Source organism: Mesoplodon bidens (assembly GCF_964165515.1).
Source record: "Mesoplodon bidens genome assembly, chromosome: 4".
In the NCBI taxonomy this organism is placed as follows: domain Eukaryota; kingdom Metazoa; phylum Chordata; class Mammalia; order Artiodactyla; family Ziphiidae; genus Mesoplodon; species Mesoplodon bidens.
Window position 1 is genome coordinate 37,153,654 of NC_138160.1, and position 27,771 is coordinate 37,181,424.

Sequence of the window (27,771 nt, forward strand, 5' to 3'; positions counted from 1 at the left end):
GAATGGACTTGAGGACACGGGGTGGGGGGAAGGGTAAGCTGGGGCGAAGTGAGTGAGTGGCATGTACTTATATACACTACCAAATGTAAAATAGATAGGTAGTGGGAAGCAGCAGCATAGCACAGGGAGATCAGCTCGGTGCTTTGTGACCACCTAGAGGGACGGGATAGGGAGCGTGGGAGGGAGACGCAAGAGGGAGGAGATATGGGGATGTATGTATATGTATTGCTGACTCACTTTGTTATAAAGCAGAAACTAACACACCATTGTAAAGTAATTATACTCCAATAAAGATGTTAAAAAAATAAAATAAATAAAAAGTTAAGTATAAATATGTTAACTGCTATTATGGAGTTTATGATCAAGTAGTTTGACAATGGTAATTATGTAATATATAGTTATATTTTTTTAAAAATTGAAGGAAAAATTCAAGTAGGTTGAGTCTTTATTAAAAAAGCAAACACGTTTATAGGAAAATTCTTCCAATTATTAATACAAAACAACTTTCACCTGGATTTCCCCCAAATAATTTGAACTTTCACTTTAAACTCAACAGCTAGTAAATCTACCCATGTTAAAAAAACAACAAAAACCCGTCTTTACATTTTGTACCCTTAAACACACAGACTGCCCCTGTAGTGGGTTGAACAGTGTCTCCCCAAAATTTGTGACTACGCTTATTTGAAAATACAGTCTTTGCAGACGTAATTAGTTAAGTATCTCATCCTGGATTTAGGGTGGACCTTAAATCCGCTGACTGATGTTTTCGTAAGAGGAAGAAGAGGGAGATTTGGGCACAGAGAGACACACAGAGAAGGCAGCAATGTGAAGAGGAGGCAGAGATTGGAGTGATGTGTCTAGAAGCCAAGGAACACCAGGGATTGCTGACAACCAGAAGCTTTCTCCACAAGCTAGGAGAGAGGTATGGGATATTTTCTCCCTCAGAGCCTCCAGGGGAATCAACCGTGCTGACACTTTGATTTCACACTTTTGGCCTCCAGAACTGTGAGAGAGTATATTTCTGTCATTTTTAAGACACCCAGGTTGTGGTAATTTGTTACGGCAGCCCTAGGATATTAATATAGCTCCTATCCCTCACCATTTTCCCAGGCCCCCAAAGATATCATTAAGTAAATAATTTTTTGTATTCATTAAAAAAACATAGATTTTTATCACTGGCACTTACTACATGGAGAGAACAAAGGTGTGCTTAGAGCTGGTGTTTTAGATGCTTACAGTTCTAAATGCAAACTTGTTTTACTTAACTTAAATTGCCAATTATTTAACTTTGTGCTGGCTGCTTATTGTCAGTTCTCCTCTATCCTCTTCCAATTAATGTTGATTAGTGTAAGTTCATTCAGTCAGTTAATATTTGCTTCCTACAATCAAACACTTTCGATTGGTTTGCCTGAGAGAAGATGGCTGAGACTGAGGTTAGTGATGGTTGCTTCAAAACCTGTCAAGTGTCTGTATAATTAAAAATCCCTGGAGTCTAAGCATATTATCTCATTGGAGTTGTTTACTTTGCTAATAATTACTTATAAAAGGGAAATTTGAAAAAAACAAACTGCTGATAACTGTTTAAATAACCACAATGAAAACACATTAAATTGACCTGTTCTCTGGCCTGGCTTTAACTAGAGGCAGGGTTTTGGTAACGTGTTATCTTTAGAGTTCGGTTTCTGATCACACATTTTCTCAGGCTTAGCCTACATTTTGATTTTTGGCTATTGGGCACCTCTGTGGTTTGAAGCTTCAAAGCTGACTCTAATGGTGTGTTACACTCTTCTAAAGATTTAAATCTTTTTTGCTTTGGATAGATAAGGACTAAATATTAAATAATATCTTTAAGCATTTGTGGGTACAAAGTCTCCTAAATTTTAGAGGGTTTAAGTTTTGATGTGTATCTTGATTTAAAAATATATTTAAAATTAAAATATCCAATCACAGAACAATCTGTAATGAAAACGTGCATATATGTGAGAAGTACTGTTCTAAGTGGGGTTGAAGGCTGAGAAGGCCAAGGAGGAAGGAGCAGATATCAAAATGGACAAAGTCCTCACCACCTAATAGGGGATACAAAATCTTTGCAAAAATTTTATACAAGACAGTGTCTAAGATTCAGAAGCAACTAACTTAAAACAAACTTTTGGAAATATTCCTATTTTCTTTGGTAATTCCTATGACTATATTGTAATTATTATGTAGGAGCTTAAAGCCTAAAACAGAATCCTCCAAATGACAAATGTTTTCATCTGGAGCAATGCACTCAAATTACGTTGGACAAATGAGCAGAATGGATTTTTTTAAATTACCATATACTGGGCTTCCCTGGTGGCACAGTGGTTAAGAATCCGCCTGCCAATGCAGGGCACATGGGTTTGAGCCCTGGTCCTGGAAGATCCTCCATGCCGTGGAGCAACTGAGCCCGCGAGCCACAACTACTGAAGCCCGCGTGCCTAGAGCCTGTGCTCCGCAACTAGAGAAGCCACTGCAATGAGAAGCCCACGCACCGCAACGAAGAGTAGCCCCCGCTCGCCTCAACTAGAGAAAACCCGCGCGCAGCAACAAAGACCCAATGCAGCCAAAATTAAAATAAATAAATTTATGAAAAAAAATAAAATTACCATATACTTACTATTTAACAGAAAAAGTGAAAATCGATATATCATCTTTGGATTTGCTCTCCAGTCATATAATCACAAATTAAATCAAATTAAATAAGCCATTGAGCATTTATTTAAGCCAGGGTTTCTCAGTCTTAGCACTGTTGATGTTTGGGGCCAGATAATTCTTTGTTGTAAGGGGCTATCCTGTGTAATATAGGGTGTTTAGCAGCATCCCTGGCCTCTACCCATTAGATGCCTCCCCTTTCCAGCTGTGATGACCAAAATGTCTCCTGACACTGTGGGATAAAATTGTCCCCAGCTGGGGACCACTGTTTAAGCCTTGGGAGAGGAAAGAAGCAAACCCCTGCTCCACCCTCCAACACGTGTTTTCAACTTACCTTAGTTTTTTTCCCAGTTTTATGGAGATACAGTTGACACACAGCAATGCATATGTTTAAGGCGTACACCATAATGATGTGACTTACATATATTGTGAAAGGAGCTTAGTTTTAATCCTTATCAACTACTCCTGCCTTACTGTACTTGCAGTATCTTGAAACTGTTTCTAGGGTTGCACTTATCACCGTTATTATTTTAAAACATGAGGCTGTGTCCTTTCCTGTCTGTGAATTCTTCCAGGACAGGAACAGTGTTTTTACCTCGTCTGGATGCAGTGGAAGTCCTCAAGTTGTATGACCTTTTGTGTTGGTTAAAGACAAGAAAAGTTCTCAAAATAAGGGTTTCCCTGTAGTTTATTTCTTTTTAAGGATATGGAATATGTTTGCCTCATGCCTTTGAGATTCATAATTTTTAACTCATCTTAGATATTTCAATTAAAGTAAAAATGCAGTGACTATACTGACACCTCGTGATGATTCAGCTTTGGGTAAGTGAACCAATTTATACTCTCTACCTAATTATTCCCACTTTTAATCAGAAGACACCTGCAGATTAAGTAACACAAGTCATTACGTTTCAGCGTCCTTTAGTTGTTTTGCCGAAATCAGCCTAGGCCTGGTCAGGACACTTAACGTCCACCAAGGGCTCTTCTACTAACAGAAGCACACGACTTTCTGTGGGCGTGCCTAGGAAGACCAGTCAGCAGATATGTGTTAATTTTGGGGCCTTGACTTTTCAGAGGAATTTAACTCCACCCTCCGTCCGGAATGGAAAAACAACGTCCCCATTCCCGCCCTTCACCACCTCCTGGCCTCCTCCCACTTGCCTTTTGGTCTTCTGTTTTAGAAGTTCTGATTTTTCCTAGACAGCTAGAGGAAAGTCAGGTACCAAAAGTGGAGTTCTGTTATTTCATTTGTTCTGGTGGGACACTGGAGAGGCGATCACACTTTGTAACTGGCTCTCCAGGAGAGGACCAATGTAGCCCTGGAAACTTCAGCGCCTGCGTTGGGCTCCAGGTTTGATTGACAAGGACGGGCCGCGGGGGAGGCGGGGGGGTCGCAGGTCGAGCCCGGGACAAAGAGGTTTTTGGCTGCCACCAAGGAGAGGGAAGGGCTCCTTGGGGGTAACTGGCCTTTGTGCGCTAAGGGGCATTTCGTGAGGTCGTTTTTTCATTCGGAGAGAGGGATGGCGGGCGCGCGGGCGGGCTGGTGGAGGCGGCTGGGCGGGAAGAAGGGCCAGGCGAGGAGAGGGCGCTGGGCCGGGGTGGGGGCTGTGCCGTCGTCACGTGGCCTCGGCCACCACCGGCTTGGGGCTGTTCTTCCGGGTTGGAGGCGCCGCGCCGCGGGGCTGAAGCCCGGGACTGCCAGCGCGGCGTCCCCTCGCAACCCGCGGCCGCTCGGCCTCCCTGCCAAGGTGAGCGTCAAGGCGCGGGCAGCCCGGGCGCGCTCCTGGGGCGCAGCTGGGGAAGGGGCGCGGGGCTGGTCCAGAAGATCTCGGCGCCCGCGGAGAAGGAGACCTGTCAAGGAGCCGAAGGGGGCGGGGTCGGCAGTGACCACGGCTCGTGGTGGACCCTCGGGAGCCTTGGGCCGGGAAGGAGAACTGTGCCTCGAGGGCCCCCTTTCTTGTCTCGGGCGGGGGCGACGTGGAAGCAAGTGGGGGATGGTGGATTCGAAAACCGCGTCTTCGCTGAGGGCAGGAAACGAGGTGTCAGCTGTGCAGGTGCAGATTTTGGAGCTTTGTGGGGCGGCGGGACTCGTACGGGGTTGTTTCAGGTTACAGGATGGAAGAAGGGAAGGAGGTCATAGAGGACTCTTGGTACGCGGTGCACCCAGAGAGGTGGCACCTGGACGCCCCGAAATTGTGCTTGAACCCGGAGGGAATTTGGGGTGGGTGACTGGCTGGAGACACAGCTGGTGTCGAAAGTTGTGAGTGTAGGTCTGAGGCGGGCTGGTGGTCGGGGCATGCCTCTACTGGGCCGAGAGTGGGGCCGGGGCGGGCAATGCGGGAGAGACAGCGGAGGGGGCAGAGCTGATTCGAACTCCGGAGGCGGAATGACTATTAGGCCGCCTCGGCCAATCGGCTTCCCGGGAAGGTTATAAATAGCGGTCCGGGGCAGATGCCAGCAGGGTGGCAGTTTAGTTGCAGAGGGAGGAGCTGAACCCGTGGCTTTGGGCGAAGTCACGCTGCCTGCCAGTCTAAGCGTTTGTAGGGTATTGTGTCCTTGGTTGGTATGTCTCGTTTTAGAAGTGTAACTTGTTTATTAAAGTTGCAGGCGTCCTTTATTCGCCCTCTGGTGCAGGGAAGTCCTTAAGGAATCTGTTTTTAAGGAGTCTTGTAGGACAGGCTCTGTTAGGAACGGTGAGGCTTGTGTGCTTTAATTTAAACTATTTCTCTCTTCTCCAGGGCACCCCTTTTACTTGCAAACTTTGGCTGTTTTTTAATTTTATTTTAATTGAATGGACAGTTTAGGATTGCTTTCTTATCAGCAGGTGTGCTCAGGCTGCTTAGCTTTGCTGATGGAATCACTTTTCCACAAAACTACATAGCATTTAATTTTTTTTTTTTTTTTTTTTTTTTTTTTTTGCGGTACGCGGGCCTCTCACTGCTGTGGCTTCTCCCGTTGCGGAGCACAGGCTCCGGACGTGCAGGCTCAGAGGCCATGGCTCACGGGCCCAGCCGCTCCGCAGCATGTGGGATCTTCCCGGACCGGGGCACGAACCCGTGTCCCCTGCATCGGCAGGCGGACTCTCAACCACTGCGCCACCAGGGAAGTCCCAGCATTTAATTTTTAAAGGAAATTTTCTGAAGGTCCTTGGAGAATAGTGTTCATGGATCCCCAGGCTTCAGGTTACCTAGCCCTAGTTATTCATTCACTCAGTCAAACAATACTTGTTGATTTCCTCTGTTTTGTGCAAGGCACTGGGCCAGAGGTAATACCAAAGTGAACACTGATAGCAATGAAGATACTGTGTCCTTTTAATCCTCACAATAACCCTGTATGATAGGTGCCATTATTATTTCCCCCATTTTAAAGGTGGTGAAATCAGACACAAAGAAGTGACTTGCCAGGGTGACACAGCTAATGCGTTGCAGAGTGGGGCCTTCCAACCAGGAGTTCACCCTCTTAGCCTCAATACTATCCTCTCTCAGGTGCTTGCCTCCGAGGATTTTAATCTATTAGGGGAGATATTTACCAAAATAACTTACATTAAACGGCTGTATGAATGCCATACTAAAAACACCAGTTTTTTTTTTTCAATTTTGAGTTGTAAAGTTTTTCTCCATTTCTTAAAAGCCATAGAAGACATGGATAATAAAACAGCAGAGAGCTTTAAAGTGAAGATAGGGGAAAATGTGACAATTAAGATGGAATACACTTGGCTCTTGAATAAGGGCCCTCTGTGTCTGCAGTTGCTCCCCATCCGAGGATTCAGCCAACCACGGACTGTGTATATTGTAGTATTGTTCATATTTACTCTTGAAAAATAGCCGCCTAGGAGTGGACCCATGCAGTTCAAACCCCTGTTGTTCAAGGGTCACCTGTACTACCTTTGATGTAAACAAGTACTAGACTGTGATAGCATGGTTCAAATATTCTCTGAATATCTTTCAGGGTCATTTTTAATTGATTTAGGTTTAGTGACATTTTCAAGCAGGCAGGGCTAATTTTCCAGGCTCCAGGCCATGAAATAGGACTCCAGTTTTAAAGCACTGCAAAATCTCATCTAATCATAAAACTTCTAGAGCCTAATGGGGTCCTACAAAGGAGCTTTCCTGTGCTCCTTTTATAGATGAGCAGACTGAGGTGCTGAGAGATTCAGGTCAAACAGTGAGTGAGTGGCAGGCTTAGACTATACCCGGCCTGTATTCTAGCCAGCTTTGTTCTTTTGCTGATGAGGTCTGGCTAAGCCTGACCAGTGAGAATAGTGGTTGTTGGGGAGCTGGGATGATCCAAGAAGAGAAACTAGGGTAAGTGGGAAAGTTGGGATAGGACTAGGTCCTTAGTAATGGTAGTTCAAAATCTCCCACAAGACAAGAATTATCTTTAAAAAATTTTTTTTAAATTTAATTTTATTTATTTTTTTATACAGCAGGTCCTATTAGTCATCATTTATACACATCAGTGTATACATGTCAATCCCAATCTCCCAATTCATCACACCACCACCCCCACCCCCCTTCCACTTACCCCCCTTGGTGTCCATACATTTGTTCTCTACATCTGTGTCTCAATTTCTGCCCTGCAAACTGGTTCATCTGTACCATATTTCTAGGTTCCACATATATGTGTTACTATATGATATTTGTTTTTCTCTTTCTGACCTACTTCACTGTATGACAGACTCTAGATCCATCCACGTCTCAACAAATGACCCGATTTCGTTCCTTTTTATGGCTGAGTAATATTCCATTCTATATATATATATACCACATCTTCTTTGTCCATGCATCTGTCGATGGGCATTTAGGTTGATTCCATGACCTGGCTATTGTAAATAGTGCTGCAGTGAAGATTGGGGTGCATGTGTCTTTTTGAATTATGGTTTTCTCTGGGTATATGCCCAGTAGTGGGATTGCTGGGTCATATGGTAATTCTATTTTTAGTTTTTTAAGGAACCTCCATACAGTTCTCCATAGTGGCTGTATCAATTTACATTCCCACCAACAATACAAGACGGTTCCCTTTTTTCCATACCCTCTCCAGCATTTGTTTGTAGATTTTCTGATGATGCCCATTCTAACTGGTGTGAGGTAATACCTCATTGTAGTTTTGATTTGCATTTCTCTAATAATTAGTGATGTTGAGCAGCTTTTCATGTGCTTCTTGGCCATCTGTATGTCTTTGGAGAAATGTCTATTTAGGTCTTCTGCCCATTTTTGGACTGGGTTGTTTCTTTTTTTAATATTGAGCTGCATGAGTTGTTTATATATTTTGGAGATTAATCCTTTGTCCGTTGATTTGTTTGCAAATATTTTCCTCCCATTCTGAGGGTGTCTTTTCGTCTTGTTTATGGTTTCCTTTGCTGTGCAAAAGCTTTTAAGTTTCATTAGGTCCCATTTGTTTATTTTTATTTTTATCTCCATTACTCTAGGAGGTGGATCAAAAAAGATTATGCTGTGATTTATGTCAAATAGTGCCCTGCCTATGTTTTCCTCTAAGAGTTTTATAGTGTCCGGTCTTACATTTAGGTCTCTAATCCATTTTGAGTTTATTTTTGTGTATGGTGTTAGGGAGTGTTCTAATTTCATTCTTTTACATGTAACTGTCCAGTTTTCCCAGCACCGCTTATTGAAGAGACTATCTTTTCTCCATTGTATATCCTTGCCTCCTTTGTCATAGATTAGTTGACCATAGGTGTGTGTGTTTATCTCTGGGCTTCTATCCTGTTCCATTGATATACGTTTCTGTTTTTGTGCTAGTACCATATTGTCTTCATTACTGTAGCTTTGTAGTATAGTCTGAAGTCAGGGAGTCTGATTCCTCCAGCTCTGTTTTTTTCCCTCAAGAGTGCTTTGGCTATTCGGGGTCTTTTGAGCCTCCATACAAATTTTAAGTTTTTTGTTCTAGTTCTGTAAAAAATGCCATTGGTAATTGGATAGGGATTGCATTGAATCTGTAGATTGCTTTGGGTAGTATAGTCATTTTCATAATATTGATTCTTTCAGTCCAAGAACATGGTATATCTCTCCATCTGTTGGTATCATCTTTAATTTCTTTCATCAGTGTCTTATAGTTTTCTGCATACAGGTCTTTTGTCTCCCTAGGTAGGTTTATTCCTAGGTATTTTATTTGTTTTGTTGCAGTGGTGAATGGGAGTGTTTCCTTAATTTCTCTTTCAGATTTTTCACCATTAGGGTATAGGAATGCAAGAGATTTCTGTGCATTAATTTTGTATCCTGCAACTTTACCAAATTCATTGATTAGCTCTAGTAGTTTTCTGGTGGCATCTTTAGGATTTTCTATGTACAGTATCCTGTCATCTGCAAACAGTGACAGTTTTACTTCTTCTTTTCCAATTTGGATTCCTTTTATTTCTTTTTCTTCTCTGATTGCCGTGGCTGGGACTTCCAAAACTATGTTGAATAATAGTGGTGAGAGTGGACATCCTTGTTTCATTTCTGATCTTAGAGGAAATGCTTACAGTTTTTCACCATTGAGAATGATGTTTGCTGTGGGTTTGTCGTATATGGCCTTTATTATGTTGAGGTAGGTTCCCTCTATGCCCACTTTCTGGAGGGTTTTTATCTTAAATGCATGCTGAATTTTGTCAAAGACTTTTTCTGTATCTATTGAGATGATCATATGGTTTTTATTCTTCAATTTGTTAATATGGTGTATCACATTGATTTGCATATATTGAAGAATCCTTGCATCTCTGGGATAAATCCCACTTGATCATGGTGTTTGATCCTTTTAATGTGTTGTCGGATTCTGTTTGCTAGTATTTTGTTGAGGATTTTTGCATCTATATTCATCAGTGATATTGGTCTGTAATTTTCTTTTTTTGTAGTATCTTGGTCTGGTTTTGGTATCAGGGTGATGGTGGCCTCATAGAATGAGTTTGGGAGTGTTCCTTCCTCTGCAATTTTTTGCAAGACTTTGAGAAGGATGGGTGTTAGCTTTCTCTAAATGTTTGATAGAATTCACCTGTGAGGCCATCTGGTCCTGGACTTTGGTATGTTGGAAGATTTTTAATCAGTTTCAATTTCATTACTTGTGATTGGCCTGCTCATATTTTCTGTTTCTTCCTGGTTCAATCTTGGCAGGTTATACCTTTCTAAGAAGTTGTCCCTTTCTTCCAGGTTGTCCATTTTATTGGCATAGAGTTGCTTGTATTAGTCTCTTAGGATGCTTTGTATTTCTGTGGTATCTGTTGTAACTTCTCCTTTTTCATTTCTAATTTTATTGATTTGAGTCCTCTCCCTCTTTTTCTTGATGAGTCTGACTAATGGCTTATCAATTTTGTTTATCTTCTCAAGGAACCTACTTTTAGTTTTATTGATCTTTGCTATTGTTTTCTTTGTTGCTATTTCATTTATTTCTGCTCTTATCTTTATGATTTCTTTCCTTCTGCTAACTTTGGGGTTTGTTTGTTCTTCTTTCTGTAGTTCCTTCAGGTGTAAGGTTAGATTGTTTGAGATTTTTCTTGTTTCTTGAGGTAGGCTTGTATAGCTATAAACTCCCCTCTTAGAACTGCTTTTGCTGCACCCCATAGGTTTCGGATCGTCGTGTTTTCATTGTCATTTGTCTCTAGGTATTTTTTGATTTCCTCTTTGATTTCTTCAGTGATCTCTTGGTTAGTTAGTAATGTATTGTTTAGCCTACATGTGTTTGTGTTTTTTACGTTTTTTTCCCCTGTAATTGATTTCTAATCTCATAGCGTTGTAGTCAGAAAAGATGCTTGATATGATATCTGTTTTCTTAAATTTACTGAGGCTTGATTTGTGACCCAAGATGTGATCTATCCTGGAGAATGTTCCATGTGCACTTGAGAAGAAAGTGTAATCTGCTGTTTTTGGATGGAATGTCCTATAAATATCAATTAAATCAGTCTGGTCTATTGTGTCATTTAATGCTTCTGTTTCCTTATTTATTTTCATTTTGGATGATCTGTCCATTGGTGTAAGTGAGGTGTTAAAGTCCCCCACTATTATTGTGTTACTGTCGATTTCCTCTTTTATAGGTGTTAGCAGTTGCCTTATGTATTGAGGTGCTCCTATGTTGGTTGCATGTATATTTATAATTGTTATATCTTTTTTTTTTTTTAAGGAAATATCACCTCACTCCTGTAAGGATGGCTATTATTAATTTAATTTATTTATTTTTGCTGTGTTGCGTCTCCGTTTCTGTGCGAGGGCTTTCTCTAGTTGTGGCAAGCGGGGGTCACTCTTCATCGCGGTGCGCAGGTGCCTCTCACTATGGCGGCCTCTTGTTGCAGAGCACAGGCTCCAGACGCGCAGGCTCAGTAGTTGTGGCTCACGGGCCTAGTTGCTCCGTGGCATGTGGGATCTTCCCAGACCAAGGCTCGAACCCGTGTCCCCTGCATTAGCAGGCAGATTCTCAACCACTGCGCCACCAGGGAAGCCCCTATAATTGTTATATCTTCTTCTTGGATTGATCCCTTGATCATTATGTAGTGTCCTTCCTTGTCTCTTGTAACATTCTTTATTTTAAAGTCTATTTTGTCTGATATGAGTATTGCTACTCCAGTTTTCTTTTGATTTCCATTTGCATGGAATATCTTTTTCCATTCCCTTACTTTCAGTCTGAATGTGTCCCTAGGTCTGAAGTGGGTCTCTTGTAGACAGCATATATATGGGTCTTGTTTTTGTATCCATTTAGCAAGCCTGTGTCTTTTGGTTGGAGCATTTAATCCATTCACGTTTAAGGTAGTTATCGATATGTGTGTTCCTATGACCATTTTCTTAATTGTTTTGGGTTTGTTTTTGTAGGTCCTTTTCTTCTCTTGTGTTTCACACTTAGAGAAGTTCCTTTAGCATTTGTTGTAGAGCTGGTTTGGTGGTGCTGAATTCTCTTAGCTTTTGCTTGCCGGTAAAGCTTTTGATTTCTCCATCCAATCTGAATGAGATCCTTACTGGGTAGAGTAATCTTAGTTGTAGGTTCTTCCCTTTCATCACTTGAAGTATATCATGCCATTCCCTTCTGGCTTGTAGAGTTTCTGCTGAGAAATCAGCTGTTAACCTTATGGGAGTTCCCTTGTATGTTATTTTTCAGTTTTCCCTTGCTGCTTTTAATAATTTTTCTTTGTCTTTAATTTTTGCCAGTTTGATTACTATGTGTCTCAGTGTGTTTGTCCTTGGGTTTATCCTGTGCGAGACTCTCTGTGCTTCCTGGACTTGGGTGGCTATTACCTTTCCCATGTTACGGAAGTTTTTGACTATAATCTCTTCAAATATTTTCTCTGGTCCTCTCTCTCTCTCTTCTCCTTCTGGGACCCCTATAATGGGAATGTTGTTGTGTTTAATGTTGTCCCAGAGTTCTCTTAGGATGTCTTCATTTCTTTATTCTGTTCCGCAGCAGTGAATTCCACCATTCTGTCTTCCACGTCATTTATCCGTTCTTCTCCCTCAGTTATTCTGCTATTGACTCCTTCTAGTGTAGTTTTCATTTTAGTTATTGTATTGTTCATCTCTGTTAGTTTATTCTTTAATTCTTCTAGTTCTTTTTTAAACATTTCTTGCATCTTCTCGATCTTTTCCTCCATTCTTTTTCTGAGGTCCTGGATCATCTTCACTATCATTATTCTGAATTCTTTTTCTGGAAGGTTGCCTATCTCCACTTCATTTAGTTGTTTTTCTGGGGTTTTATCTTGTTCCTTCATCTGGTACATAGTCTTCTGCCTTTTCATCTTGTCTATCTTTCTGTGAATGTGGTTTTTGTTCCACAGGCTGCAGGATTGTAGTTCTTCTTGTTTCTGCTCTCTGCCCTCTTTAGATGAGGCTATCTAAAGGCTTATGCAAGTTTCTTGATGGGAGGGACTGGTGATGGGTAGAGCTGACTGTTGCTTTGGTAGGTGGAGCTCAGTAAAAGTTTAATCCACTTGACTGCTGATGGGTGGGGCTGGGTTCCCTCCCTGTTGCTTCTTTGGCCTGAGGCAACCCAACACTGGAGCCTACCTCAGCTCTTTTGTGGGGTAATGGGGGATGCTGGGAGGGCTCATGCCAAGGAGTACTTCCCAGAACTTCTGCTGCCAGTGTCCTTGTTACCACGGTGAGCTGCAGCCACCCCCCGCCTCTGCAGGAGACCCTGCAACACTAGCAGGTAGGTCTGGTTCAGTCTCCCATGGGGTCACTGCTCCTTCGCCTGGGTCCCTATGAGCACACTACTTTGTGTGTGCCCTCCAAGAGTGGAGTCTCTGTTTCCCCCAGTCCTGTCGAAGTCCTGCAATCACATCCTGCTGGCCTTCAAAGTCTGATTCTCTAGGAATTCCTCCTCCCATTGCCGGAACCTCAGGTTGGGCCACCTGATGTGGGGCTCAGAACCTTCACTGCAGTGGGTGGACTTCTGTGGTATAAGTGTTCTCCAGTCTGTGAGTCACCCACCTAGCAGTAATGGGATTTGATTTTACTGTGATTGTGCCCGTCCTACCATCTCATTGTGGCTTTTCTTTTGTCTTTGGATGTCTGGTATCTTTTTTGGTGAGTTCCAGTGTCTTCCTGTCGATGATTGTCCAGGAGCTAGTTGTGATTCTGCTGTTCTCGCAAGAGGGAGTGAGAGCACGTCCTTCTACTCCACCATCTTGGTTCCAAAATCCAAGAATTATATTTTATGTATATTTGTATCTCCCTCAGTTCTTGGCATAGATTCAGTGAATGTTTCCAATGGGTGGCTGAATTCTGAACTTATTTGCTCTCCATTCTCAGCCATGAATAACCCTAGAAGTGACCTATGAATGATGAGGAAGGTATTTATTGACTCAGGAATGCTTTAGGACTGCGATGAAATGACATATATGGAAATGCTATGAAAATATAAAAGCTTCTATTTGAATGCAAAGAATTATTCACATTTTTGATTGCATGCCTGAACACATCTTGCATGCTCCCTCTTCCTTGGCTTTTTTCATAGTATTCTCTCCTTCTCAAATGCCTTTCCCTTCCTTTTCTTAACCTTGTAGGAGGACATGATCTCCTTTGTTGCCTGGAACTTTGGATTTGTGTTACTCTGCTTGCCGTGTTATTACTTATTGACTTTTCTTATCTCCAAGTCTGTGACCTATTCCAGTTTAATTCTACAGATGCTCCTAATGGCTGTGCCTCTGAGACTCAGCCCTCAGTACATGTTTGTTGAATTAAAGGATGTCTTAAGAATAAGCGCTACATGGATCGAGCACTTCTGTTCCCATTGTTGCTTTCTGGTGTTGTAGGAAGTTGCTTCAGGGAGTTGTGGCAGTAGTTATGACATAAAAAATGAGTTAAACCCTTCTTCCTCTGGAGGCTGGAAGTATGTTTATGGAGTCTGCTGGGTTTGGGTGCTGGACCCCAGGAGGGCCCGCCTGATGGGGCAGAACCTAAAGGCATAGTTAGTGGAGTTAGCTGAGGTTGATCGATGGAGTTCCAGGTCCTCTACTTCTTCCCATTTTTGAAGGAAAGAGAGCATTGGGGGTCAGGGGGATGGTGGGAGTGCCTTCTATGTACCCCTGGGGATCTGCTATGGAGGGCGGTGGAGGTAGCCACTGAAGCCTCAGAAACAGCAAAGGTCAATGACCCTTCACCTAGCTCAGTTAGAGCTGGCAAAAACTGGCCACTTGTGGGAACCACTGAGAGAATTCCTAGTTATGCCCATATCTGCAAGCACAAACCTATGTGATAAGGTTAACCATGGAATTTTTCTTCCTTTTTTAAAATTGGAGTCATATTCCATGCATGTTTAATTTTCTTGCGATGTACACCTAACAAACATGAATCTCTCATTCACTCAGTCAATCTGGGTTTGAGGGGGTATCTCACAGGATGAATATCCTGATGCACTGAAAAGTATGTGGGTGTTTTCTGTATAGCGTGGTGGCTAAACAAGTACTACTGTATTGTACAGTATTTTAGACAATCTAAGGGAAACTATTGGTAATTTTGACTTCATGCAATTTTTGCTGGACAAGCTGACTTAGAGAGTAACTTTCATGTAAGATGTGACTGGACTTTATAACATTTTTTAAAAAACTTTCCAGCTACATTAAGCATCAATTAGACTTATGTGACCTAGGTTTGGAATTGAATAGTGAGTTTATAACTACAATTAAGTGGGAAAACGGATTCCAAGTTTTAAATACCTGAATTGGAAACAACCTTTTGAAGCATCTTTTGAAAGTAAAGGACTTGGCAAATAAATTCATTGTAGATGCCCACATTTAACTGTTTTTTTCCAACCTCTTTGAATTAGTTTTTTTTTTTAATGTTTTTGATGTACAAAAGGCAAAGTATGTTTTTCTCAGCACAGAAATGTTTCATTTTCTTTCCTTTAGTGATTTACCTTCAAGGAAATTGGGGATTCAGAAAGTTGGGCGCTCCTGTGAACATGGCGAACCTACTGAAAACAGTGGTGACTGGCTGTTCCTGCCCTTTCCTTAGCAATTTGGGGTCCTGTAAGGTTCTACCTAGGAAGAAGGATTTTTTACGAACATTTCATACTCATCAGGCGCTGTGGTGTAAAGCCCCTCTAAAACCAGGTAAAAAGTCTCACTTCACATCATAGGAGCCAATAGATCTCCTGATGATAGATAAAATAAGGCATGCAGTTTTACAGCCCTGTGTTTGCCAGTGATCATTTTGAGTAAAAAACGAAATGAATGCTTTCTTATATTTTCCATGTATGGAAGTTCCTGACTGTCAGTGCTAACAGAAAAGAAAATATAATAGAAAAAAAATGTCAAAGCAGTTGAGTTGTACCCAGGAAACTATTGCTCATAGTATCCATTTCTCCTAGCAGCTCTTCCTCTTTCCTGGTCGGTGTTGGGGAATTGTACATATATGGCTCACCTATGCTCAGGAATTAGGAACTAGGTGTATTAATTGATCTGCATTAATGTTTCTTGATTTAGTAAATGGCAACTTCATCTCAGTTGCTCAGGTCAGAGACCTTGGAGACATTCCAGATCCGCATAATAGGTATAGGTCAGCTCTACCTTTTATCTAAAATCTCTCCTCTTTTCACCATCACCACTGTTATCATCCTGGTCCAAGCCACTATCATCTGTCACCTGGATTATTGCATTAGTCTTCTCAGTGGTCTCTGCTTTCTACTTCTGTCCCCGACAACAGTCTGTTCTGTACATGACAATGAGAATAATTTTTTAAAAATGAAAGATCATGTCACTCTTCTATTCAAAATTTGCAACTAGCTTCCTAGGTCACACAGAGTAAGAGCTGAAGTCTTCTAGTGGCCTATAAGGCCTTCCTTGCTAGGACCCCCACTTGCTTGTGTTCTGGGGTGCAAGCCAGAAGGAGGAGAGTGTCAAAGGGGAATCTTCTAAGCTGAGTCAGATCCCTTTAAGCATCTTGCCCAGAGACCCTCCTAGCACTCTGTCTACACCTCACTGGCCAGAACTCAGACAGGTGGCAATATGTAGCTCTAAGGGAGACTTGGCCATTTCGTTTTTTATTCTACATGGCAACATACTCAAATAAAAATAGCATTCTGTTATTTTTAGGGAGGAACAGCATGGTTATTTGAGAGAAACCTGAAGTCTTTGCCATATAGAATAATTACCTTTTTGTTTGTAGGACTATTTGTGCATTAAGGATGCCTAAACTGCTAGGTTTTTTGAGTTCTTTTTTTTTTTTTTCAGTACGCAGGCCTCTCACCGCTGTGGCCTCTCCTGTTGCAGAGCACAGGCTCCGGACACACAGGCTCAGCGGCCATGGCTCACGGGCCCAGCTGCTCCGCGGCATGTGGGATCTTCCCAGACCGGGGCACGAACCCATGTCCCCTGCATTGGCAGGCAGACTCTCAACCACTGCGCCACCAGGGAAGCCCCAAGGTTTTTTGAGTTCTTATGTCTGACTTTTGTAGAATTCACAGCTCTTTTCTTGTTCTCTCATGACAAGTCACTGTTGGCAGGGTGCCTGCCTCTGAGAGCCCTCAGCCTTATCTTCAGATTTTTTTTACGTGTTCTGAAAAGCCATATTATCCAGTGTGATTAAATTGTGTATAAAGTAAAGCCAATAACTACATTGAGCACATGGGAATTGTCCTTGTGAGTGAAAGCGTGGACTTCAAGATCTCTATTATCAACTATGCCTAAGACTTTTTTAGTGTGTTTAATTTCTGGTTCTTGACTGTTTCCTAGATAATTATTTTTTACCTCTAAAAGATGAGGGTCCTATTTATTCCTTAATATAACCACACTTTCATTACCACATTGAAAAGCATGAAAAGTAATTTCAGTCAGTATTCATATTTTCTCAATTTTTTCTTTTCTTTTCTTTTTTTTTTTTTTTTTAACAGTTGCTTTGTTCAAATGGTGATCCAAACAGGGTCCATGTGCTGTATTTGCTTGCTTGTCTCTTAGGTCTCTTTTGGTCTGTATGTTCCTCTTCTCTGTTTTCTTTTTAATTTATTTTTTGAAGAATTTACTTGTCCTGTAGAATTTCTCACATTCTATCTAGGTTTAGCTTATTGAATTCCCTTAGTATTATTTAACCAGTTTCTCTGTCTCTTGTATTTTCTGTAACATTTAGCTAGAGCTAGAGGCTTGATCAGACTCAGGTTTGCTTTTTTTGGCAAGTGTACTTCATAGGTGATGCTGTGTACTATTTGTTGCAGCACATCAAGAAGATTAATCAGTAAGTTTAGATGCTGTCAGTGTGATCCATCTATTGTGAAGTTCCCATCAGTTTCTTTTTTTTTTTTTTGCGGTATGCAGGCCTCTCACTGTTGTGGCCTCTCCCGTTGCGGAGCACAGGCTCTGGATGCGCAGGCTCAGTGGCCATGGCTCACGGACCCAGCTGCTCCGCGGCATGTGGGATCTTCCCGGACCGGGGCACGAGCCCGTGTCCCCTGCATCGGCAGGCGGACTCTCAACCACTGCACCAACAGGGAAGCCCTCCCTAAAAGTTTTTCACTCAAAGCCTGTAGCAGTCATTTGATTGATGATCATTAAGTAAATCTGTGATTTTATCAGGGGCTTTAAAATGGTGATATTCTATCATTTTATCTTCATTTATTAGCTAGAATTTTTCTATTAAAAAATCTTTCCCTTTATTACGTCATCCCTTGGTATCCATGGGGAATTGGTTCCAGGACTTCCCGTGGATACCAAAATCTGTGGATGCTCAAGTCCCTTATATAAAATGGTGTAGTATTTGCACATAACCTATACACATCCTCCTGTACAGTTTAAGTCATCTTAGGTTACTCATAATGCCTAATACAGTCAAGTTTTGCTTTTCAGAACTTTCTGGAATTTTTTTTTCCGTTTAATATTTTTGATCTGTGGTTGGTTGAATCCATGGATGCGGAGGGCCAACTGTATTTAGTTACTCTGAGATTGTACTGGAAGGGTGGGTAGATGTTTGATTATTTTCCATTATTTACTAGTTTTGCTAATCAGTTGGTTTTCTTATGTATACATTTTCTACTTCTGCTCTAACAGATGATCACAAACTTACTGGCTTCGTATAACACAAATGTATTATTTTACACTTATGGAGGCCAAAGTCTGAAATGGTCCTCACTTCCAGAGGCTCTAGGGGAGAATCTGTTCCCTTGCCTTTCCCAACTTCTGGGGACTTCCTGCATTCCTTGGCTCATGGCCTCTTCCTCTGCCTTGCAATCCAGCAGGGTAGCATCTTCTAATTATTCTTTGACTCTGACTCTTCTGCTCCCTTCTTCCACATTTAAGGACCCATGTGATTACATTGGGCCCGCCCAAATAATCCAGGATATTCTCCCTGTTTCAAGGTCAGCTGATTAACACCCTTAATTCCATCTGCTACCTTAATTCTCCTTTGCCATGTATTGGATTCTGAGGATTAGGACATGGATATATTTGGGAGACCATGATTCTGCCTACCACACCTTACTTTCTCCAGAGTTGACCAATGAAGCTTTTAGAAAATATTTATTTTTTTGAATTTTGAAATATTTATTATTATCCTGAACTCATGGATTTTAACATCTTTAGATGTATTTTACTACTTTGCAATTAATTATCTTTTTTTTTTTTTTTTTTTTTTTTTTGCTGTACGCGGGCCTCTCACTGCTGTGGCCTCTCCCGTTGCGGAGCACAGGCTCCGGACACACAGGCTCCGCGGCCATGGCTCGCGGGCCCAGCCGCTCCGCGGCATGTGGGATCCTCCGGGATCGGGGCACGAACCCGTGTCCCCTGCATCGGCAGGCGGACTCTTAACCACTGCGCCACCAGGGAAGCCCTAATTATCTTTTTGATGCTCAAATTGGCTCATATTTGGCCAGCGGAAGCCCTTTGAGGTTGGATCCTAAATCCTTTTGATACGACTTCATTTGTCTTTGGTAGCTTCCTTGGCTTATATGTAGGACCTAGATAATTTGAGGTTGTCAGATAAGTGAACTCCAGATAAGTTTATGTGATTTAATTTTGCACATTAATTCAAGATATTTGCCAGCTTTCAATTATTTTCCTCCCTCTCTTTTGAGTAGAGAGCAAGATTCAGCATATGTTTGCCTTTGGCTTACTGGCAATTATTACTGCTTAAACAGTGTGGGATCTAAGACTGTATGTCCAAATGCAGCTATTTTAGGTTCATTTAGTCTCTCTAAGGTCTCAATAAATTACTCTGTAGAGATAATTTGATTTATTTTTTTATTATATATATTCAGAGTTTAGATTGCTAGAGTGGGTTTTCTAAACTTTAGTAAAACTTATATAGAAGCAGACGCTCTTCATTAAAAAAAAATCCGTTTGTGCCCATATATTGAGTAAAACAACAGAAGAAACTAGTCTACTTTAGCTAAGTCTGGTCTGAACCATATATAAATAATTTAACTCTTGTGTTATACAGGTTCTTTTGTGTTGCAGGCAACACAGTCACATCAGGTTATATTTTGTGATGAGGGTTTATTTTTATTTTATGGATTCTTGGGAAGTATGGGAGCCCAGGAAACCCTTCATCTACTTCTTGGAAAAGTGGGATGTTATCCTGGATTTCATAGCCATGACTCCTCTGCACGTCCACTCCTGATGTTTCTACTATTGTGGCTGCTCACCTCCCTTTGATTATCTCATGGCTGTGTTTATGAATAGCTGCTGTACCATTCTACTCTCTTTATCCTTTTCGGTGGGTCCTGCATCCAAACTCCCTTTGAGAGAACCTGATGGGGTTGGATAGTCATTGGCCAACATGGAGTGTCCTCGGGCAGAGTTCCTGTATAAGTCATCTCATGGGCTGCTGGCTTTCCTTAGGTCTGGCCTGTAGACTGTTATCTCTGACCCAGCTGCCCACCCCTGGTCTAATCAGTTGTGGCCAAGAATGGAAGGTCTTAAGATACAACACTTGGAAATCTATGAGGAATCGCCTGTGGCCAAATTGCCAAGGAAAGGACTTTGGGTGTGGCAGGCCATCAAAGTGTCTAGTGTAGGACTGTTTTTCAAAATAGTTAATTACTTCTGTCTTCCTTAAAGGTAAAGACCAGGAGACCATAAACCTGAGAGGGTTAGTTAGATGAGTGGGGTTAGCCTGTTGAGTGGCCTTTCAACGTATTTTCCCCTAAGAATAAACTAAGCTAGTTATAGGCCTTGAATAGAGCCATTTGGTTAAATAAAATATTTAGGATTTTCAGGATAGTGGATATAAAAATTTCCAGTCATCTTATCAAAAAAAGTCAAAAAATTATGAGTATGAATCAGGAACATCATTTTGAACAGCAACCTGTATGTGCAGTATATTTTGAACAGACTGCCCATTCCTGTTTTCTGAACTGTATTATTAAAACACTGACTTTTGGTGTTGTTATTTACCAGATTTTTTTGTTTTTGTTTTTGTTGTAGGAATTCCATATAAGCAACTGACTATTGGGGTCCCCAAAGAGATTTTCCAAAATGAGAAGCGAGTGGCCTTGTCTCCTGCTGGTGTTCAGGCCTTGGTCAAGCAGGGTTTTAATATTGTTGTGGAATCAGGTGCTGGCGAAGCTTCCAAGTTCTCAGATGATCACTACAGAGCAGCAGGTGCCCAGATCCAAGGAGTGAAGGAAGTGCTGGCTTCTGATTTGGTGGTCAAAGTAATTATTCCTTTCCCCCTTCCATTTATGGCATGCTGACTTTTCTAAATCTTCTTGTAGAAAGATTAAAATACCTCTTCTATGCTTATAGTTTTTCATACTTTCAAATGATGCTTTTTTTCTCAAAGAAATGGTTGCATTTTGTGAATATTCTTCATGTTCCAGTAGAACTTTTATCAGGCGTTGTGACCTATATTTAACCATGAGAAAAGAAGTGATCTTCCTTTTTACATTTGCTATGTGGAAATTCCCTTCTTATTGCCTAGGGAAAATTTGCAGTACATGGTTCCTATATGTCCACAATACCCTCAGGTGAGTGTTTAACTGCTTCTAGAATGGAAAGGAGGCATGGAACTCCTCCTGGGACCGAATGTAGAATGATCTTCTGATACCTTGAAGGAACAGTGATTTAACTGACGTAGGTACTATTTCTAGAGAGGGAGGACTATTCTGGAAAAAGCAATGTTGGGCTTAGAGCAGCCTTACCTGCTTTAATAAAAGGTCCTAAGGTAATGTGTAATAGAGATCTACATGCTAAGGAGCTTTATAAATAAAATCTTAAGTAAAATATCATGTAGAGAAAAGAGAGACTGTATCTGAACATTAACTTAAATCCTAAGCCTTCTGTAACCAAGGCAAGTAAGGAAGTATGGATTAAATAAGCATGATTATCTGGTTAAAATAAGCTTCTTACTTTTTCAGGATAGACCTGCTTTTTTCCTACATTAATTTCTAAGGGGAAATCAATCACATCGTTTTTTTTTTTTTTACATACAGTCCACTGAATAACTTCATAGGGTCTTAAATCATGTTTTTTACAGAGACACAAAACTTTTCTTCTATAGAAAATTAATAACAATATGATATGGAGATAAATAGTAATTCAGTTTAAGTTTTTAAGTGTTTAGGTATACTCGGTAATGTAAGTTGGTATAATAAAAGAGCTTAGAGAAAATAGAAAAATGAGTATAATCCATTGTAATGTATGTTATAGGGACCAAAACCTTTTGAGATGTCCCACAAAAAAGGATTAGTAGGGTGCACGTAAGTTTTCAAATGCTCTGTGTTCCTTTTAGGGATTCACAATGTGTTTGAGCATGTTAAATGCACTGAGAAATCCTATAATATAAAACTTAAGTAACCTTATACTTGTACTAATAAACTACTTGATCTTAGGGTCTCTTTTTTGAGTCAAGTCTGTTAATATCCTGAGGAACTAGAGACCCAAAAAGCACCTTCAGGGAAACGTTTTAGTGGCTTAACTCACTCAGATGTCAACAGTCTCAGCTGAGCATTTGATAGGGGCCAGGAGAATTAATTCAAAGTTGTCCTCTAATTTTTATTAAATCTATATTATAGATTCTCACTGAGGAAAAATAGACCTTATCAGAGAGTCTTAATTAAAGTCCAGAACCTAAAATCACATGCATCACCAGATCAACAACTGAAATGGGAATAACAGATAAAGGTGTCTCATAGGTAAATTGAGATGAAATGCTGTGAAATGACAGTATTGACCCAGTGTTTGTGTTTCTGTTTCCTTTTAAAACATAAGTCTCAGAGCTGTTTTTTTTTTTTTTTTTTTCCTTTCTGTGCTTACTAGCCTAAAAGCACTATTGCTGCAAATTGGGAGCGAATGAAATGATATACTTTAAGATTGATTTTAAACAGGGATGTGAAACACATTTTAAAACACCTTTTTAAGTGGAATTTTAAAAAATTTGGCTTGAAAAAGTGGATGTTTGAAACTTTCAGGCATGTGCAGTGTGTGTTCATTGACTGATACTTAACAGAATATATTGTAGCTTTTTGCTTAAACCCAATTCAGTAAGGCTCCTAGTTTGAGTTGTGTTCATCTATAAATATTCTTCTGGAATTTTAAGGTGACATAAATTGATACATATTACCATGGATATTTTAGTTTATGTTGTTCTTAACTTCTCACCACTCCAAATGTTTGTGCTTGCCAAAATTAACAAGAGTTGAATCTTTGAACACACAACAAAAACTTCCTGCCTGTTTATTCTAATATGTCTTAATTTTACCAGAGTAATAGATTTTGGGAGAACAGGTTTGTTGTAGAACCTACATATTTTTTTTACTGCTCTACCTGTCATTATCAAACCTGTCCCAACACTTTCCAGGTATGTGTGCTCCTTACTCAGACCAGGTCATAGGTTCAGTGAGGTGATAGGTGGCATAGATCTTTGTGTGCTTTATTTTGTTTAGGAATTGAGTCAGAAATTTATTGCTGAGAGATTACTTCTGGAGTGTTATTTCAATCATGGCATATTATTTTAATTGTTTTGTTTACTTAAAAATATTATAAAAGCATTTACATTTTTAATTGGTGATGACTTTTTTCTTAGGTGCGAGCCCCTATGCTTAACCCAACGTTAGGTGTTCATGAAGCTGACCTTTTAAAAACATCGGGAACACTGATTAGTTTTATTTACCCAGCCCAAAATCCAGACTTGCTAAATAAACTTTCCAAAAGGAAAACTACAGTTCTGGCAATGGACCAGGTTCCAAGAGTCACAATTGCTCAGGGATACGACGCGCTAAGCTCCATGGCCAACATTGCTGGGTAAGTTGATTCTTTTCCATTCCAGCTGAACAAAAGCACAATGGTACTATAGAAACACTCTCACTGTGGCTCTTCTCTCTTACAATGATTTTACTTGTAATGATTGTTGGAGATTGCAGCCTTCTGAGAGTGCACTTAAATTATTTTTAAGACTTGTATTGTTTCCCAGTCATCAGTGGGAAATGGCTCTTCACTTTGCATGCTATTGTACACTACTTCTTAATCTTCATGGGGAGAAGGGAAGTAGTATTTCCTTCCACCAAAGGAGTGACTTTTTTTTTTTTTAATGAAATGCAATATCTTAATATCTGTTTTCATGAAAAACTGTATGGTAAGTAAACCATAGTGTTAGTAATTTCTAATTATCCAAAAACCTTAATAGAGTAAACTCATATTTTACTGAAGTCGATAGCAAGGGTAGTGATAACAATTTAGAACAAATGATTTAAAATTCACATAGATCTAGTACTGTTTTTTAGACTGTTAGTCATAAAGGATGAGAAGGGGAAAGGGTGCAATGTAGAAAGTCTTATTTTTAGTTTACTAATTATAAGGCTTCTGAGTCTATGCTAGGAGAGTACTTCTGACTTCTGAATACATAATGTCCCAAATTTTGTTCTGTGGAATTTATCTGTACTTTAACAGGGATACACTGTATTTCATGTGTGTATGTGTATATGTGTATATTTTTGTATATATTAGGTTGAAATCACTGTTTTTTTCCTCAGTTTTATTACAGTATGACTGACATAGAACACTGTATAAGTTTAAGGTGTAAACAATGATTTGCTATATATATATATATATATAGTGAAATTATTACCACAGTAAGTTTAGTTAGCATAAATTGCTGTTGTCATAGGGTCAAAAATGGTTGGATATTAGCAGTTTCATATGGTTCAATCTAACATATACATATTGGTAGATTTACCATTTTAATTAGGTTTTACATAGGTAAATTTATAAAATATTTAATGAATAGGGAAAATGCATGCACTTGAGGAAGTTTCATCTGGTGTCAAAGCCCATATTGATAACTGAGGGCTAACTATGGCCAAGATGGCAATAAACTTCATTCGCCCACCAGCACTAATTCATTCCCCATTGATTGCCTGGACCACTGTGTATAAAAGAATTCCAAGGCCCAGTCAGCTCAGAGGAATGTGGCTCTGACTGAGTAACCATGCCTGCCACGGGGCAGGGATGGGAATAACTACGTGAGTACAGTGTATTGCTGACTCTGCCTGGAGAGTGGGAAAAATCTGGAAGTCAGATGATGCTTATGAAATCAGCTCATCTAAGAAGCCTGTTGAATTAGATTTTAAGCATGAAAACTCTTAGTAGTGACAACTTGCTAATATGAATGAGGCACCGACAAATGAAAATGTTTAAAAAATAAAACAGTGCATGAAAAAAGACTAACCTGAATAGACTCTTAAAGCTAACACATGAACTGAAAGTTTTCTTAGGTTTCATATCTTAGATGTAGCATATCAGATGTGCCACAGATTCTACTTTGGGTTTCACCTTGTTCACATTTGATATAAATGAGATGCAGTAAACAAAAATGACAAGTTAACAACACATTTTGTCCTTATGTAATATGACAAATGGTTGGTTTGAAGATATTTTTTGTGATGTGAATTAACACTAAGGGACAAAATAAACTTTTGTCATATTTATTTAGTTTCTGGAAGAGTTATGCAATGTGGGACTTAAAATCTTATATAGGAAATGTACAACGTAAAGTTTTAAGGGTGCTGTTGATTTTTGTCATGTGAAATGCACATGTGTGAAAGGCTATCCCCACCAGTAGCTCTAGATCAGTGGTTTTCTGCTGCAGAATCTTTTGAGCAAATGAAATATGAAGCAGTATAAACAAATCCAAGAAGAACAGAGTGGAAACATTCTCTCTCTGTTCTCCATCCCAGCCACAGTGGCCCCAGAGTTGGCTGAAATTTGAACTTTTGGGGATCCAGGGACACAGTTTAAAGAATCACTGTCTTACGTCCTGAGCTGGTATATGCAAAAGGCATAGTTTGAGATGAATCACCTAGTATACTTACCCATACAGTGTGTGATAAATCATTATCTAACTCACACACACAGCTGTATCACTGTGAAGACACCCTCCTTCTAGTTCACTGATATTCCTTCTGAGCCTTTTTGCTTTCGTCAAAAACAGGCCCAGGGGCTTCCCTGGTGGCGCGGTGGTTGAGAGTCCGCCTGCCGATGCGGGGGACGCGGGTTCGTGCCCCGGTCCGGGAGGATCCCACATGCCGCGGAGCGGCTGGGCCCGTGAGCCATGGCCGCTGGGCCTGCGCGTCCGGAGCCTGTGCTCCGCAGCGGGAGAGGCCACAGCAGTGAGAGGCCCGCATATCGCAAAAAAAAAAAACAAAACAAACAAACAAAAAAAACAGGCCCATTTTTATCACCTTTTCCCGCTACCAACGTTTTCTTGTACATTTCCTGTGTAATCAGTCTCGTTTTTGTTTTTTTTCCCGTATAACAACTGAATCTTTTAAAACGTTAATTCCAAAATTAATTCCTTATAGTGGCCTTTGAATCTTTATCAAGTTTGCTCTCTGAAAATTTCTATCACTTGGATTCAAAACTAACAAATAATGTAATCATTAAAATATTTTTCTGCTCTAATATGATTTAACTTAAAGTAATAGTGGTAACTGTTCCATGCTTTTGCATTAATTATTATATCAAGTATTATTTTACAAAAATATGACCAGGGAAAGGTTTTTTTTTGTCAATTGGCAGGTGGATCTTATCATTATAATATTTGCATTATGATATTAATCTTTGTATCATAATGTTAAGGTAGAGTGTGTGTTACTGAGAGTGTGCAAAAGTGCCTTTTAAGTATAAAATAATATGAGAATGAAATTAATGTAATAGGAAATGAAATTAGTGTAATAAAAATATCCTATTAAAGAAAAGGTGGTATAAATTACTAGTTTTTGATACGTAGAGCATTTCTTTAGCTAAAAACATATTTACAGCACTTAGAACTGTTTTTGACAGATAGTAGTCACTATAAAAATGTTAGCTATCATTCTTATTCTTTAATAATCTCTCCTATATAAACTTAAGTTCTTTCATTTTATAGAATTATTTATCCATTTATTTTTCTGTTTTCTTAAGTTACAAGGCTGTTCTGCTAGCAGCAAATCATTTTGGACGTTTTTTTACTGGTCAGATAACAGCTGCTGGGAAAGTCCCTCCAGCTAAGGTAGGTAAAACTTTAATATTTCTTCATACTATGAATTAGGCAAGGGTATTATAGTTTTTATTTTTTTATTTTATTTTATTTTATTTTTTGCGTTACATGGGCCTCTCACTGTTGTGGCCTCTCCCGTTGCGGAGCACAGGCTCCGGACGCACAGGCTCAACAGCCATGGCTCACGGGCCCAGCTGCTCCGCGGCATGTGGGATCTTCCCAGACCGGGGCACGAACCCGTGTCCCCTGCATCGGCAGGCGGACTCTCAACCACTGCGCCACCAGGGAAGCCCGGTATTATAGTTTTTAAGTAGTTCTTTAAAAATTTTTTGTTTGCAAATTATGACGTTCGTGTCATATACAAATATATGGCAGAGCCTCAAAGCAACTTAAGGTTACTTGAAAACAATGAATTTTGACATTTCTGGAAGTTCAATTTTTTTTTTCTGTTTTTGACCTTCTAACTTGAATTCTTAAAGGGATTTTGGATGACTTGTTTATTAGTAGTTGTTTAAAAAGCCTCGTGACACATTCAGCAAATTCTCAACTTCCCAATGATTGTGACACATTAGCTCAGGAAAGACTTGGTTTTCCCACTTTTTGCCAAATTTGGGGTCAAGAGGACAGGAAATAGTAGGCGGTATAATCAGGGTGTTTGGCAGGGGGAAAGGGTGCAGTTTCTTTAATCTATATTGAGAGCAGAGAAGAGCAGTTGATGAGAGGTGGTAGTGGCTAGGTGAAAGAATTGATTATGCTGTGACCCTTTGAGGCCACGGACTCTAAATAATAGTGTAAGCCTTTCAGCAAAGTATAGGAAACAGGACCTTAAACGTTGTCATCTATTTGCAGAGTATACTCTGTAGGGTACAGGTTTACTTGGTGCTTCCTGCTCTTAATTACTTTGTTATATCAACTCAGAGCTCTCACACAAAATAAATCTCCTAGAAAAAGTGAAAAAAAAGACAATAGCAGCTTTGAGAAATCTAGTTATACATGGCTTTAAAAACAGACCAGGTGAAGATGGTGGCACGTGGTTCAAGTGGAGGCCAGAATACTTAACGAGAGTATGAGCAAACAGCACAGAGGTGTGATAGGTAAAGTGATTACATCTGACTTCTTTCGCAGGATCGTAAGAAAAGGTCGGACCCTCATGGTGGCCAGAAGTTGGCTGCTGTTCTTAGACTGGCTGAATGCTTTGATGCACAAATCCACTACTCAGTTTTGGTTA

At 40.3% G+C, this 27,771-nt stretch overlaps 1 protein-coding gene across 5 annotated transcripts in view; it reads left to right on the forward strand.

Moving 5' to 3' along the window:
* The first annotated feature begins 3,804 nt into the window (after nucleotides 1–3,804).
* The window catches only part of NNT (nicotinamide nucleotide transhydrogenase), a 98,193-nt gene continuing 74,226 nt past the window's right edge, over nucleotides 3,805–27,771 (forward strand). The window contains exons 1-5 of one of the 5 annotated variants that reach the window (XM_081230801.1): nucleotides 3,805–3,892; nucleotides 14,993–15,196; nucleotides 20,495–20,724; nucleotides 23,094–23,311; nucleotides 26,468–26,555. In XM_081230801.1, the coding sequence (XP_081086927.1) occupies nucleotides 15,046–15,196; nucleotides 20,495–20,724; nucleotides 23,094–23,311; nucleotides 26,468–26,555 (687 nt within the window). In that variant the 5' untranslated portion in view covers nucleotides 3,805–3,892; nucleotides 14,993–15,045. The other 4 variants (XM_081230799.1, XM_081230798.1, XM_081230800.1 and 1 more) reach the window with 4 other exon arrangements.